Below are 16,504 nucleotides of genomic sequence, written 5' to 3' on the forward strand. Positions count from 1 at the left end.
CAAAAAATAAATCTGCAGATAAAACCAATTATCCTCATTCATTGCAACCGCAGCATGCCTGCTTGCCGACGTTCAAACGAAAAAGATATCAAAGCACCTTTTGCGTTTGAATGTAGCACGAATTTAAACAGCTTGACAAATGATTTAGCTAATTGATTATAGTCTGTACAGCAATTGTTGAACATTTACCTGTACAAGTACATTTAGCCTACAGACCAATTTCCATAGTGCACATCTTATCAACAGTTTGAATGTCGTGTGTGTTTCTGCATTGACAATACCGTTCAGCACAATGATTCATGCCCAATTAATTTCCCCTGTTAAAGTGTTCGCCTTTGTTACACTATTTGGTTTCATGATGTAGCCTATGATAAACACCATATGGCCAAATACTCAGCTAATGTTATAGGCTATACAATTTCCCCTCTTAAAGACAAGCTGGTGTAGCTTATTAGACTAGGCTACTATTAAAATGCACCGACGGTAGCCTTGGCTATGTGTAAAGTAAGCTATCGCATGATTTCATGCACGTAAGTTCATGCATCTGTCAAGTTCGTACAGGGCCTCGCACCCCCTTGCGACAGCCCTGCAGCTCCTCCTAAGACAGCGAGGAAAAAGTTAAAATACGCGAATACCGCGTTGGCAGGTTTGTTTCGGTCCCAGTGATTATTTGTGAAATTGTGCAAACGACAGCCTTTTCAAGGCATTTCAAGGAAGGAGTCGTAGCATGCAAGCTCCCAAATTGACCCAGTAGACAGAAGGCATCAATAGCCTAAATTGTTGGGACTGGGGAGGGTCATGCGTTTTTTCTCAATCACTTTGGAGGGTCATAGAAAAATGTCTTGCTGGCGAGGGAGGGTCACGTCTTTTTTGACTAACGCTCCCAAAACTCCTCCGGTAGCCCCTTAAATAAATAACGAACAGTCCCTAATTGATTATAGCCTGTAGGCCTACACCAGCAATTGTTGAACATATACCTGTACAGGACATTGACAGTAGCCCAGCCTAACAAGCAGATGTTGCAAAAAAGACGCAATTAATCAGAAATAAATAATGTAATCTGCATCGCTTTATTTAACAAACTGCAAGCAACAAGAGGGTTGAGTTCGCTGTGAGGCCAAACCCAAGAGCAGAGCCTATCTGCTAAGGCACTCGATAGGCTATAACGAGCTGTGTGCGCCTGGAAAGACAATAAGATGCTTTCTGAATAGCACAGCGAAGACGGCTCTGGTCATCCCATACCCTCCCCCCACTTCCTGTAGCCTACCATTATGACTTTGCCGTTTTGGGACATTAAGCTTTTTCACGTTAAGCCCCCCTCCCCCACCCCCTTCTTTCACAAGCAGTGGGGGAGCGCGGGGCACAAAGTAACACTTTTTGGTAGACAAAGGAGGGTTCTCCGCGCTTCTGTCGTTTGGCCACAATCCGGTGCAACCAGGCCAGGACAGATATTTTAGAGCAGGGGTGTCAAACTCATTTTCATAGAGGGCCACATCATTGAATTTATAGGTTACTGAGGGCCACATAATCGGCGAACATGTGCATGGTGCAACCATGAAATCGGTATTGCAGTATGGCTTATTCAAAATTGGTGTGTAATGGTCCTAACCACTTTAAAACAGTGTGGCTGAAATAAAAAAACAAACAGCCTACAACAGTAACATTTTTAAATGCAACTTCTAGGCCTACAGTATTAGTTAACAACTGATCAATATGCATTCATGGACTGACATTGATGAGAATATAAACTGCAGTTAATAATGTGCATAACAATGTACATAACACATATCACCACTAAAATTAACTGTGGCTAAGAAAGGTACTGTGTGTGTGTGTGTGTGTGTGTGTGTGTGTGTGTGTGTGTGTGTGTGTGTGTGTGTGTGTGAGAGAGAGAGAGAGAGCTATGGTACGTACACCCACCCACCCCCACCCCCGCAAAAACAAATTCACATGTGTACAATATTTGTCCGTTTCCCGGTTTTAGGTCCGTGCATTGCAAAAAAAGTAGCCTACATAGCATAACAATATCCACATGCAATAATACAACAACAACGTCTACGATGACCTATTAATTTGGACAAATTGATACAGCCCTATAGCTAAAGTTACCTTAAGTTTTGTTCTAGCGTACCGTGACGTCTGGCTTTAAACAGCTGTAATCTAACGTTCTGACAAGCACACCAATTGCCTACCTTGTTCTTGCCCATCTGGAATAACTCCTCTAGCTTTGCTGTCTCCATCCTTTCTGTTTTCGTTGTTTAAACTTGTGATATCCATAACTAGTGAATTAGCCCAACATTGTGTGCTGATAACCATATATAGATAGCCGAGTAAAAGAAAACAACAAGTAGCCTAGTCATGTGCCTGCGTGCGTATTCTGTCTTTAAAGTTTAATAATGTTCTGCACCTTTTACTAAAGAATAAAGAAAATTAAGAAGACATCTGAGCTGCACCGGCGTCTCTCCTTCTCTCTAACACTTTTTGGCTTTGGCTAAATATTTCTAAAATCATTTGAGTTTCACTAGTCACATGTTTTAACAAGCAACACTTCTTATTGAACTAATAACAGACGTGTGTCGAAAATTTACTTTATTTTCCATACGGAGAAATAACATATGCAGAGTCTACCAAGGTCAATCTTGCCAAAAAAGCCCTCAAACCTGAAAACACATGAGGCAAAAGTGCAAAAAAAATCACAAAACTAACTAAACTAACACGCGCATATTTTTGTATTGCAATCATTGTAGCCTACAGTTGTGACAGCGCGTAACAGTCGTTTTACTCCCCGTATGCGCTCATGATAAAGAACGTTTAACGTGTCCCAAAAACAGCTATCAATGAATCACCAAACGTCTTATAAACAAGTATTGCCAGGAGCAACACCTTGCAAAAAATGATAACAATAGGCCTAGGCCTTTATATGGCTCTGCTCCTGCCTAGATTCGAACTCAGAACTGCCTGAAAGTTGCAGACCTGTTCTGGATATACGTGCATTAACCCACTCGACCGTCAGACAACGCTATCTGCTTCGAGTAGCCTATTGGGTAGGAATGTAGCCTACACTGGTTGCTGTGGCACAGTCTTGAGTGACTGAATTCGTTTTCCTTTTTGAATGCTGTCATTTTGTTAACATTACTGTTAAGGAGATGCTGTAGGCAAAGGCTATATTTCAACCTCGTTAGTGTAGTAAAAAAAAATCAGAACTATTCACAAGGTTTCTGGGCAGCATATTTATGTTCTGTTAGCAAGCGAACTTTGGCACTGTACAATCAAGAAATCTTGCCACTGAATCCAAAACTATGTTTAACATTATGTACAAAGCTTAGGCTACAGTGGACTAGCATGTTGCAGGGGCTGCTAAAAACACAGAGAAACGCACTGAAAACTCAGCCAATCACTCGGCCACTCGGCCAATCACTCGGCCAATCACAGCCCTTGAATGCGCCGTCCGGTTTGACCGTGGAACGCCACAGCAGACTATGCTGCCCCCAAGCGGCTGCAGTTGTACTTACATTTCACCCAGCTGCGTGAATCACCTTGATCGTGAATGAAGTGTCAATTTTTAACTGGGACCCACTGTAATAGGGACACAGGTCCAAATGTAGTGTTTTCCCCTTCCCTAGATATTGTAAGTTGCTCTGGACAAAAGTGTCTGCCAAATACCATAAACAAACATTAACATAAAAAATCAGAGGCTTTTCTCAAGTACAAACCTGTGACTTCTCCAAAGCACTGTTCAACCCCCATTGACAACGCTTTGCGTCTGAAAGCATAGAGGAGTGTCCAAGGGTCAAACCAGCCTTCATTCTCAAGACCTAAAATAAATATAAACAAACAGCAATGTTTGTAAGTTATGTTGAGGCTATTCAGTGTTTAGACTAGGTTGAAAATGTTTGATATTTGAAGCACAAAGCTTACCATAAGAGGCTAATGCCACTCCATCAGTATTAATCCACGGAAACATGACTTTGAGCTGCGTTGGAGACAGAAGTTTGACTTTGGCACCAGCATGTCTGATGAAAGAGAAGTTCTTGGATGAGTACTGTATAAACAGTAAAAAAAAACAATCTGGCAAAGATCCATTATAGATAATACACTTCTGCTGCTCTTACATAACTTGCACCACTATGCCACTTGCTTACTTAGGTCAAACAGAACTACCTCAGCCATTTATTGGCCTGACTTTACACTACTATATTGACTGTCTATGCACAATTGCACAATTTCAACCCAATTTTGCTGCTCTTATTTATTTATTTATTGTATGTGCCTTCTTATTTACTTTTTATTGTTTACTTGAATGTTATGTTTGTCTGTGGACTTAATTGGTAAAATTATGTCTTGTCTCCACCGTGGGATAGTGAGAAACGTAACATATCTCTTTGTATGTCTTGGCATGTGAAGAAATTGACAATAAAGCAGACTTTGACTTTGATAATATTCACATGAGCAATGTTTCATCAGCAACCACATTAGCAACCCTGTTTCCAAAAAACAGGGTTGCAAATTAGAGAATTGCTGATTAGAGAAGCTATAAAACTGGCCTTCCTTTGAGCTAGTTGAGTATCTGGAGCATCAGCATTTGTGGGTTCGATTATACTCCGAGCGCCGCCTTTGAAGCAGGCAGCTCATTGCGCCGGGATTAGTGTGTGCTTCACCTCAATGTGTGTTCACTGTGTGCTGTTTGTGTTTCACTAATTCACCAATTGGGTTAAATGCAGAGACCAAATTTCCCTCACGGGATCAAAAAAGTATATATACTTACTTATACTTATACTTATACTCTCAAAATGGCCAGAAAAAGAGAACTTTCTTCTGAAACTCAGCAGTCTACTCTTGTTCTGAGAAATGGAGGCTATTCCATGTGAGAAATTGTACAACGGTGTGTACTACTCCCTTCAGAGAATAGCACAAACGGTCTCTAACCAGAATAGAAAGAGAAGTGGGAGGCCCCAGTGCACAACCAAGCAAGAGGACAAGTACAGAGTCTCTAGTTTGAGAAATAGACGCCTCACAGGTCCTCAACTGGCAGCTTCATTAAATGGTACCCGCAAAACACCAGTCTCAACGTCCACAGTGAAAATGTGACTCTGGGATGCTGGCCTTCCAGGCATAGCGGCAAAGAAAAAGCCATATATAAGATTAGCCAATAAAAGGAAAAGATTAAGATGGGCAAAAGAACAGAGACATTGGACAGAGGAAATTTGAAAAAAAGTGTTATGGACAGACAAATCTAAGTTTGAGATCATACATTTGTAAAGATGCTGGAGAAGTGCCTGACGCCAACTGTCAAGAATGGTGGAGGTAATGTGATGGTCTGGGGCTGCTTTGGTGTTGGTGAAGTGGGAGATTTGTACAAGGTAAAGGGGATTTTGAATAAGGAACGCCATCACTCCATTTAGCAACCTCCTATGTCCAAATCCTATGGACAGCGCTTGATTGGAGCCAATTTCCTCCTATAACCGGACAATGACCCAAAGCACACCTCCAAACTATGCAAGAACTATTTAGGGAAGAAGCAGTCAGATGGTATTCTGTCTGTAATAGAGTGGCCAGCCCAGTTACCAGATCTCAACCCTATTGAGCTGTTGTTGACCGTATGGTACGTAAGAAGTGCCCATCAAGCCAATCCAACTTGTGGGAGGTGTTTCAGGAAGCCTGGGGTGAAATTTCTTCAGACTACCTCAACAAATTGAAAGCTAGAATGTCAAAAGGTCTGCAAGGCTGTTATTGCTACAAATGGAGAATTATTTGACAAAAGCAAAGTCTAAAGGACAAATGAATTATTATTAAAAATAAAACTCATTATTTCTAACCTGCTGAAAAAGTTGCTGTGTGAAGAAAAAAAATGAGGGACATTTTTGATTTCACTTTATTTATGCATCATTTCTGTATTTATGGCATGTGGGGGCGTGGCATCACGATGGTTGCTTTCCATCATGATGTCGGTCAACCATCATGATGGACGATAATATCGTCGAGCGGCACAACCCTAGTCCCCCACTCCTGCAACCCCCAACGTGGGTCCCCATCCCTGCCCCCCACTCCTGCAACCCCTGCCAAACTGCAAGTCTAGTAAAAGTCCTTCTAGGCAAGTCCCTTGGGAGCCATATTGTAATGCTTTTTAGGCACTTATCAGGCATCTATTTCAGCAGAAATGCGCGTGTGCAAGGCTTCACGACACTAACCTTGCTCCAGCGGCGAACACATGATTGGCACAATGTATTCACATGTCAACTTTTTTGCTGTGGAAGGGGTGGGATATGTGTAGACTGCTATATTGGCATTACAAACTAACCCCATGCATTTCTATGGAGGATTTTTTGAGTGCTGTGTCTCCTCATTAGAAAGTCTCTGGTCTAGTCTTATGCTGCAATCCATTTGTATCGTACACCCCCGCCTTACGCACGAACGTGGCGTAATTTCCCATCTTGTAGCACTTATAGCGTTCCCGTTTGTCTTTGTGGGGAAGAACATGGATGCCACCAGGGCAGCAGACTCAGTAGTGCTGGACGCTTGCCTAGAACACGAGAGCAAGCTTGTGGCTCATCTGAACAAGCTACGTGATGATTCAAACTTGCATTCATATTCCAGCTTCATCACACTTACAATTTCAAGTTCTGTCGCATGTATTTGGAATGCAGCATTACATCCTCTCCCCTTGGTCATACAATAAATACAACGCATGTGTAGTGTCTGATGTCAGTTGAAGTATTTACATTGATGTGCTCAGCACTGGTATTGCTTTTCTTCTTGAAGATACAGTGGGCAGTGCTTCGACTTGGCCAGCTTCACTCGCGGTCCGCGCGTGGGATCACGCGGTATCACGCGACTTTAATTTGTATTTTTCCAGTGAGACGCTGCAACAACCCAAACAACCGGTAGATGGCTCAAGTGAGCAGGGTGTCTCGTAAAAAGAAATAGAGCCTGGAAAACCCTACACAGACTTCACTACAGACTTTAGCAGACTGGTTTAGAAATAATGTAATAGCCAGAAATATGCCTGCCCTGCCCTAATAAAGAAATATTTGGTTAACTGCGAGTGAATCCCGTTTGCAGCCGTAGAGATGCAGGACAAATTAAACATTCTGGTTTTCTCCGAGTGCAACGATGATAGACAGACATCATTTGGACAAAATATAGAGTATTAACCTCCGTTGCTCAGCCAAATGCCTTCCTGTTATGTCCTGTTATCACGGAGTTACAGGCGATAAACGATTTTTGATGGTCACAAGTTTACTTCATTAGGGGCTGTTCGTTATTTATTTAAGGGGCTACCGGAGGAGTTTTGGGAGCATTAGTCCAAAAAGACGTGACCCTCCCTCGCCAGCAATACATTTTTCTATGACCCTCCAAAGTGATTATGAAAAAAATCACTGTCAACTTTTTCCGGGTTTATCGCCTACTGTATTTTAACGTTTTCACATATTTGGCCATACGCCGTTTATCATAGGCTATCACGAAACCAAACTACAAAGGCGAACACTTTAACAGGGGGAATTAATTGGGCATGAATCATGCTGAACGCTATTTCGCTACCTTAGAATAATAAGGTTCTATCTGCGTTTTGAGTAGGTACAACCGGGACGATTGAAACGGGGACGAATGAAACATTCCGGTTTTCTCGGAGTGCAACGATGATAGACAGTCATCATTTGGACAAAACATGGAGCATATTAACCTCCGTTGCTCAACCAAATGCCTTTCTGTTACGTCCTGGTATCACAGAGTTACAAGCGATAAACGATTTTTGATGGTCACAAGTTTACTTCATTAGCGGTTTATTTTTTTGGATTATTAAAGAGTGTTTTTCATTTAAAGGTTTGACTTTGTGCTTATTCAGTAGAGCATTTAGTGCTCTCCCCAATCCCAGACATTCACATTGCATGTTTGTTTGTAATGGATGCAACCGCGAGATAGGCTATGCGTTTGACAATGAGTTGTTAACAGAACCAAGACATATAGCCCAGCAGCAATCTAGGGACTGATCGTTATTTATTGAAGGGGCCACCGGAGGAATTTTGAGTGCTTCAGTTGGAAGTTGCATGACCCTCTCTTGCCTGCTAGAAATTGTTCAATGAATGAATTGTCTTCCGCCCGCGCCACAGCCACACACTTTGTGATAACGTTCTTAAATCAATCTTTCCCGTGAGCTTGCATGCTACCAGTCCTTCCTTTTCAAATGTGTTACGCCTGTTTGCACAATTTCACAAATAATCATATGTGATTAATAGTATGACAAATAATCCCTGTGCACGGGGACCGAAACAATGCATGCCAACTTTTTCCGTGTTTATCACGTATTTTAACTTTCCCCGCTGTCTTGCCGTTTTAATGTTTTCCCGTAGAATATCCCATATTTTAATACTCTCATAACAGCCCTGCCATCGGGCCTGTCTCTGTGTTGCCCTGTTGCTACCCCTTGCCCTTCCAACGAAACAGATGTCTTCAAATCATCGTTTTCCTTGCTTGAAGGCGAACTTAGAGTGATGTCAACCTATTTAAGTTTAACGGCGCGATTGTCGTGAGAGCACGATTCATTGACGCTTGCATGTTCGGCCTTATGTCTACATGCGCACCTGAGGCTACTCAGCTGCAAGATAAATAATTTCCCCTGTTTGTATGTTCACTGCAGGTTGGCCTACCATAACTTACCAACTCTGCACTGTAGACTGGCTATTTATATTTTTCTGTGAAATAAGCAAATGTATTTGTTCAACTTTATGAAGCAGAATTACGCATAGGGTACTTGGAACATAATACATTTGACAAAGGACAGATGAATGTTGCTAGTGACAAAATATTAACTTTCAGTGTTTTACGATGTCTTTGTCATGGGGAAGTGTTTTTCCCCATGCATTTATTCTAGGTTACTGTCAGTGACTGCCGTGAGAGAAGCGGGTTCTGTGTTTCGTTCATGTCAGTGACTGACGCGAGAGAAGCGGGGTCTGTGTTGTGTTGTGTTGCGTTGCGTTAATTTATTTTCATTGGGCATCCTGTGCCGTGCCGTCCAACGCTCTTCAGTTCTGACAAAGCCAAAATTACTCCTTTTGAAACAATGAGTGCAGGAAGCGCGTTTGTATGGTTATATTGCTTGAGGGGGGGGGGGGGGGGGGTCCCAAGCAGCTTTCAGCCATAAGGCTACTTTGAGAACATTTCAATTCACCCGACACTAATATTCAAAATGTTGAAAACTATTTCGGCATAGCCTATAAAGCAGTTTAATTAAATAGAATGTTAGTTGTAAACAAACGAGCTACTTGGTGAGGCTTGGCCTCACAGATGCGCTCGTGCCTTAGATGGCAGGAAAAATCTTCAAGATAGGCCTATTAGCTAACCACCCGATTCACGTTGGCTGGGGGGAAGGGGGGCCATCAGACAATTGTGCCCAGTTAATCCGGCCCTTCCCCCAAAAAATCACACCTTCCCACCTCTGACCGCTTAAAAGAAGTCAAGAGGACTCCTTACTCACAGACCTATTCACAAACCTGCGGTTTTGAAATCCTATGCAGCTACAGGAGCTTCCAATCGCGAGGAAGCAATTTTGCATTGTAGGCATAACTAACATGCAATAACGCCGCCAACAACAACCAAAACTAGGCTAATCATTGTCAACATGTAAATTAAATGTAACATTATTGTGAATCAAATTAAAATGTTCTCTTTTGCAAACGTAGGCATAGTAACAGAATAATGTAATAATGTTACAAAGATACTAAATCAATCCGTATGTTTCATTGGGCTATAGGCTATTTGTTTTGCCTTGATTCATTTAGGCTAGGCCTTTTTATTCAGGGGCCGTATTCACAAAGAATTTTAAGACTAAAAGTAGCTCCTAACTGGTGAATTTAGGAGCAATTCCTAAAAATAATGGGCGTGTCACTCCTAACTTTAGGACTCCTAATTTTTTCACAAAAAGAAATTCACGAAGCATTTTAGACCTAAAAGTAGCACCTAAGTCTGGGACAGCTTAAGTCGAGAGGACTCCTAACTCACTAAGACCTATTCATAAACAGCTTTTTTGTGGCATTTTACGTTGCGATGTTTTGAAATAGCCTATGCGCAACAGGAGCTTCCAATCGCAAGGGAACAATTTTGCATTCATAAAAGGGATGCAATAACGCCACCAACAACAATCAAAACTACTCATTGTTCACATGTAAATGAAATGTAACGTTTCATTGTGAATCAAATTAAAATGTTCTCCTCTTTGCAAACGTAGCCTAGGGATATGGTGACAGATTAATTTAATAATGTTGCAAAGGTAGGCTACTGCATCAATCCATAGGCCTATGTTTCATTAGGCTACTAAGCTATTTGTTTTGCCTTACTCTTTATTCATTTAGGCTAGGCCTTTTTATTCAGTTATTAATCATCTTCCGTCCTTTGCACTACTTGTGTAGCGCACGCATTCTCCGACCTGTCACCTGTCAGTCATCATCGGAAGAGAGGTGTTTGGAATTCCCGCGTTACAATCGTCAGCCAATCAAGGTGGTCACTTCAGTCAAGCTCGTGCATGAGTAATGACGTCATCCATAGCCACGAAGACTCACTCCTAGTTTAGGAGTTGTCTGAAAGGCTTTGTGAATAACTTTTAAGAGAAAACTCTTTAACTCTTTCTAAAATCTTTAAGTGCGATTTAGGAGTAGCCTACACCTAGTAGTAAGATAAAAGCCTTTGTGAATAGCCCCAGTTATTCATCATCTTCCGTCCTTGTGTAGCGCACGCATTCTGAGACCTGTCACTCATCATCGTAAGGGAGGTGTTTGGAATCATGCCCGCGTTACAATCATCAGCCAATCAGCCAATCAAGGTGGTCACGCTTGCCCATTTACCCAAATTAATGGTCGAATATTACTGATGATCATTGTTATTTAAGAACATGCAGTGTGCGTAGGGTACCAAAAACATCTTGCTCGTAAAAAACGCTCATAACGCACATTCTGGCGGGTCTGTTATTTACTGTAGGCTGCGCAAACCACATGCCTTTATTTTGGGCAAGCCTGCCTTCATTCATTCATTCAACCTTTATTTATTCTCGGAGGGTCATTGAGGGAAGCCCTCATTTTCAATGAAGCCGAAATTACAGAAGCGAAGCAAAGCGCTCCACAAACAAGACAACATTCGTCATCATCGCCGATCATCAGAATATTGCAACAGATTCTGTGTTCCGGACTATAGGTAACTTGTTAAGCCAGTGGTTCTCAAACTTTTATTTCATTCCCCACTTTGATCAAGGGGCATGACTGATGATAGTGGAGATAACGTGTTATCCCGAGGCTTTTGCAAGTCAGCATCTTCGACGGTAGTCTATTAAAAATATGTTTTCGATGTCCCAAAAGGAGAGCCATACTTTATTGTTTTTAACGATCTCTATGCTACTCACAAAAATGTAGGCATGGGGACATGATGAAGTAGGTTATCCAACTGTCGTGTGTTAAATTATTGTGATTACGAGCCAGTGGTTTTCAAACATTATGCGTGACTCGGACATCTAACTAAATGCAACAGGCTCATATCGTCCTCGCATTCGCAAAATGAGGACCAGTGTTTTGTCAAATTGCAAATAGCTATTCGTTTTAACTATTTTTTTTATGATAGTATGAAGTGCTTTTTGTATAGGCTACTATCTTAATCTTGGAATATGGGGAGGGAAGTGGCGCGTCTGCAGTCAGCCAAATATGAATGTAATTCTGCGGCATAAAGCAGATGTAATTGTTTATTGTACAGAAAAATAAAAATGACATGTCAAGCAGTCAATTGACTACATTGCAGTCAAGAAGTAGGGCAAATTAATTTACGAAACCAAAACGTGGGTCATAGTTGTCTAAGCCTCTATTGCGTAGCCTGTTAAAAACGTCGCCAGATAGTATTAAATAGGCAACAACATTGTTTTCTGCAGAAGCCTACCCAAGGCTACAGATTAATTCTGAACAGTTATTTCTCTACTGGCTCAATTATCACACCACTGTTTTGATTTGCGTAGTTGCGTTAACCCCAACACTGACAATAATGTAGACTGCAAATTTCGATTTCGATTTTCGTGTAGTCAAGCCTTACGCCATACCCAAGTAGCCTAAATCGAGGTAATGTTTAATTATGCATGATTTATTTTGTTATTGAATTCGTAGGCTGGGATTACTCTCGGCAACAATTATGTAAGGGACGGCAGGCAGAGCGATGTACAGTGGGCATCGCTTTCAAATGACCACTTCATTCGCGCATTACGCGGCGTGAAGCTGCGTGAAGCTTTAGTACCACTTTCAGCCACTGTGCGTCGCTCTGCCACTGTACATCGCTCTGCCTGCCATCCCTTACATAATTGTTGCCGAGAGTAATCCCAGCCTACGAATTCAATAACAAAATAAATCATGCATAATTAAACATTACCTCGATTTAGGCTACTTGGGTGCTTAAGGCTTGACTACACGAAAATCGAAATGTGCTGTCTACATTATTGTCAGTGTTGGGGTTAACGCAACTACGCAAATCAAAACAGTGGTGTGATAATTGAGCCAGTAGAGAAATAACTGTTCAGAATTAATCTGTAGCCTTGGGTAGGCTTCTGCAGAAAACAATGTTGTTGCCGATTTAATACTATCTGGCGACGTTTTTAACAGGCTACGCAATAGAGGCTTAGACAACTATGACCCACATTTTGGTTTCGTAAATTAATTTGCCCTACTTCTTGACTGCAATGTAGTCAATTGACTGGTTGACATGTCATTTTTATTTTTCTGTACAATAAACAATTACATCTGCTTTATGCCGCAGAATTACATTCATATTTGGCTGACTGCAGACGCGCCACTTCCCTCCCCATATTCCAAGATTAAGATAGTATGAAGTGCTTTTTGTATAGGCTATTATCATAAAAAAAAAATAGTTAAAACGAATAGCTATTTGCAATTTGACAAAACACTGGTCCTCATTTTGCGAATGCGAGGACGATATGAGCCTGTTGCATTTAGTCAGATGTCCGAGTCACGCATAATGTTTGAAAACCACTGGCTCGTAATCACAATAATTTAACACACGACAGTTGGATAACCTACTTCATCATGTCCCCATGCCTACATTTTTGTGAGTAGCATAGAGATCGTTAAAAACAATAAAGTATTGCTCTCCGTTTGGGACATCGAAAACGTATATTTTTAATAGACTACCGTCGAAGATGCTGACTTGCAAAAGCCTCGGGATAACACGTTATCTCCACTATCATCAGTCATGCCCCTTGATCAAAGTGGGGAATGAAATAAAAGTTTGAGAACCACTGGCTTAACAAGTTACCTATAGTCCAGAACACAGAATCTGTTGCAATATTCTGATGATCGGCGATGATATCGGCAAATGTTTGTTTTCCAAAGTAAGAATTTCACTTCACCATGCACCTTCGACAATACCTGGCCTACCTGGTATCATTACAAACATTATTCTGTGTCCTAAAACTGGCATATTTTATGACATTGTGTCATGTAAGTTCGTTGCAAAATCTAGAGAAATGTGTGAGGTGGTCAGCGGGGGACAATTGAGACACACATTGGATTGTGTTATTACTTGAACATTCCACACTATCCACAGCTGTGGTAGGCCTATCAGGGGCAGGAGGATTACTGTCAGCGCAGGCTTTATATAAAATTCTTCAAAAGAAGGCCTCGAATGTTGTCTTGTTTGTGGGGCGCTTTGCTTCGCTTCTGTAATTTCGGCTTCATTGAAAATGAGGGCTTCCCTCAATGACCCTCCGAGAATAAATAAAGGTTGAATGTATGAATGAATGCAGGCTTGCCCAAAATAAAGGCATGTGGTTTGCGCAGCCTACAGTAAATAACAGACCCGCCAGAATGTGCGTTATGATGCTTTTTTACGAGCAAGATGTTTTTGGTACCCTACGCACACTGCATGTTCTTAAATAACAATGATCATCAGTAATATTCGACCATTCATTTGGGTAAATGGGCAAGCGTGACCACCTTGATTGGCTGATTGGCTGATGATTGTAACGCGGGCTGGCGGGCATGATTCCAAACACCTCCCTTACGATGATGAGTGACAGGTCTCAGAATGCGTGCGCTACACAAGGACGGAAGATGATGAATAACTGGGGCCGTAGGCTATTCACAAAGGCTTTTATCTTACTACTAGGAGTAGGCTACTCCTAAATCGCACTTACAGATTTTAGATTGGAGTTTTCTCTTAAAAGTTATTCACAAAGCCTTTCAGACAACTCCTAAACTAGGAGTGAGTCTTCGTGGCTATGGATGATGTCATTACTCATGCACGAGCTTGACTGAAGTGACCACCTTGATTGGCTGACGATTGTAACGCGGGAATTCCAAACACCTCTCTTCCGATGATGACTGACAGGTGACAGGTCGGAGAATGCGTGCGCTACACAAGTAGTGCGAAGGACGGAAGATGATTAATAACTGAATAAAAAGGCCTAGCCTAAATGAATAAAGAGTAAGGCAAAACAGATAGCTTAGTAGCCTAATGAAACATAGGCCTATGGATTGATGCAGTAGCCTACCTTTGCAACATTATTAAATTAATCTGTCACCATATCCCTAGACTACGTTGGCAAAGAGGAGAACATTTTAATTTGATTCACAATGAAACGTTACATTTCATTTACATGTGAACAATGAGTAGTTTTGGTTGTTGTTGGTGGCGTTATTGCATCCCTTTTATGAATGAAAAATTGTTCCCTCGCGATTGGAAGCTCCTGTTGTGCATAGGCTATTTCAAAACATCGCAACGTAAAATGCCACAAAAAAGCTGTTTATGAATAGGTCTTAGTGAGTTAGGAGTCCTCTCGACTTAAGCTGTCCCAGACTTAGGTGCTACTTTTAGGTACTACTTTTAGAGTCCTAAAGTTAGGAGTGACACGTCCATTATTTTTAGGAGTTGCTCCTAAATTCGCCAGTTAGGAGCTACTTTTAGCCTTAAAATTCTTTGTGAATACGGCCCCTGAATAAAAAGGCCTAGCCTAAATGAATCAAGGCAAAACAAATAGCCTAGTAGCCCAATGAAACATACGGATTGATGTAGTATCTTTGTAACATTATTACATTATTCTGTTACTATGCCTACGTTTGCAAAAGAGAACATTTTAATTTGATTCACAATAATGTTACATTTAATTTACATGTTGACAATGATTAGCCTAGTTTTGGTTGTTGTTGGCGGCGTTATTGCATGTTAGTTATGCCTACAATGCAAAATTGCTTCCTCGCGATTGGAAGCTCCTGTAGCTGCATAGGATTTCAAAACAGCAGGTTTGTGAATAGGTCTGTGAGTAAGGAGTCCTCTTGACTTCTTTTAAGCTGTCAGAGGTGGGAAGGTGTGATTTTTTGGGGGATGGGCCGGATTAACTGGGCACAATTGTCTGATGGCCCCCCTTCCCCCCAGCCAACGTGAATCGGGTGTTTAGTTAATAGGCCTATCGTGAAGATTTTTCCTGCCATCTAAGGAGTAATTTTGGCTTTGTCAGAACTGAAGAGCTGCGGACGGCACGGCACGGTATGCCCAATGAAAATAAATTAACGCAACGCAACAGAACACAACACAGACCCCGCTTCTCTCGCGTCAGTCACTGACATGAACGAAACACAGAACCCGCTTCTCTCATGGCAGTCACTGACAGTAACCTAGAATAAATGCATGGGGAAAAACACTTCCCCATGACAAAGACATCGTAAAACACTGAAAGTTAATATTTTGTAACTAGCAACATTCATCTTTCCTTTGTCAAATGTATTATGTTCCAAGTACCCTATGCGTAATTCTGCTTCATAAAGTTGAACAAATACATTTGCTTATTTCACAGAAAAATATAAATAGCCAGTCTACAGTGCAGAGTTGGTAAGTTATGGTAGGCCAACTTGCAGTGAACATACAAACAGGGGAAATTATTTCTCTTGCAGCTGAGTAGCCTCAGGTGCGCACGTGTACATAAGGACATAAGTGTACATTGCATGTTCGGCATAAGGCCGAACATGCAAGCGCCAATGAATCGTGCTTTCGCGACAATCGCGCCGTTAAACTTAAATAGGTTAACATCACTCTAAGTTCGCCTTCAAGCAAAGAAAACGATGATTTGAAGACATCTGTTTCGTTGGAAGGGCAAGGGGTAGCAACAGGGCAACACAGAGACAGGCCCGATGGCAGGGCTGTTATGAGAGTATTAAAATATGGGATATTCTACGGGAAAACATTAAAACGGCAAGACAGCGGGGAAAGTTAAAATACGTGATAAACACGGAAAAAGTTGGCATGCATTGTTTCGGTCCCCGTGCACAGGGATTATTTGTCATACTATTAATCACATATGATTATTTGTGAAATTGTGCAAACAGGCGCAACACATTTGAAAAGGAAGGACTGGTATGCAAGCTCACGGGAAAGATTGATTTAAGAACGTTATCACAAAGTGTGTGGCTGTGGCGCGGGCGGAAGACAATTGGCAGGGGAGGGTCATGTCTTTTTTAACAATTCTGTCGGAGGG

General features: G+C 41.6%; 1 protein-coding gene across 1 annotated transcript in view; it reads right to left on the minus strand.

Moving 5' to 3' along the window:
- The window catches only part of foxred1 (FAD-dependent oxidoreductase domain containing 1), a 103,826-nt gene that overhangs the window by 67,369 nt on the left and 19,953 nt on the right, over positions 1–16,504 (minus strand). Inside the window, exons 5-6 of the mRNA XM_042086220.1 lie at positions 3,919–4,013; positions 3,714–3,815 (exon numbers count right to left, since the gene is read on the minus strand). Of these exons, the coding sequence (XP_041942154.1) occupies positions 3,714–3,815; positions 3,919–4,013 (197 nt within the window). The remainder of the gene's footprint in view (positions 1–3,713; positions 3,816–3,918; positions 4,014–16,504) is intronic.

Source organism: Alosa sapidissima, chromosome 3 (assembly GCF_018492685.1).
Source record: "Alosa sapidissima isolate fAloSap1 chromosome 3, fAloSap1.pri, whole genome shotgun sequence".
NCBI classification, from domain to species: Eukaryota; Metazoa; Chordata; class Actinopteri; order Clupeiformes; family Clupeidae; genus Alosa; species Alosa sapidissima.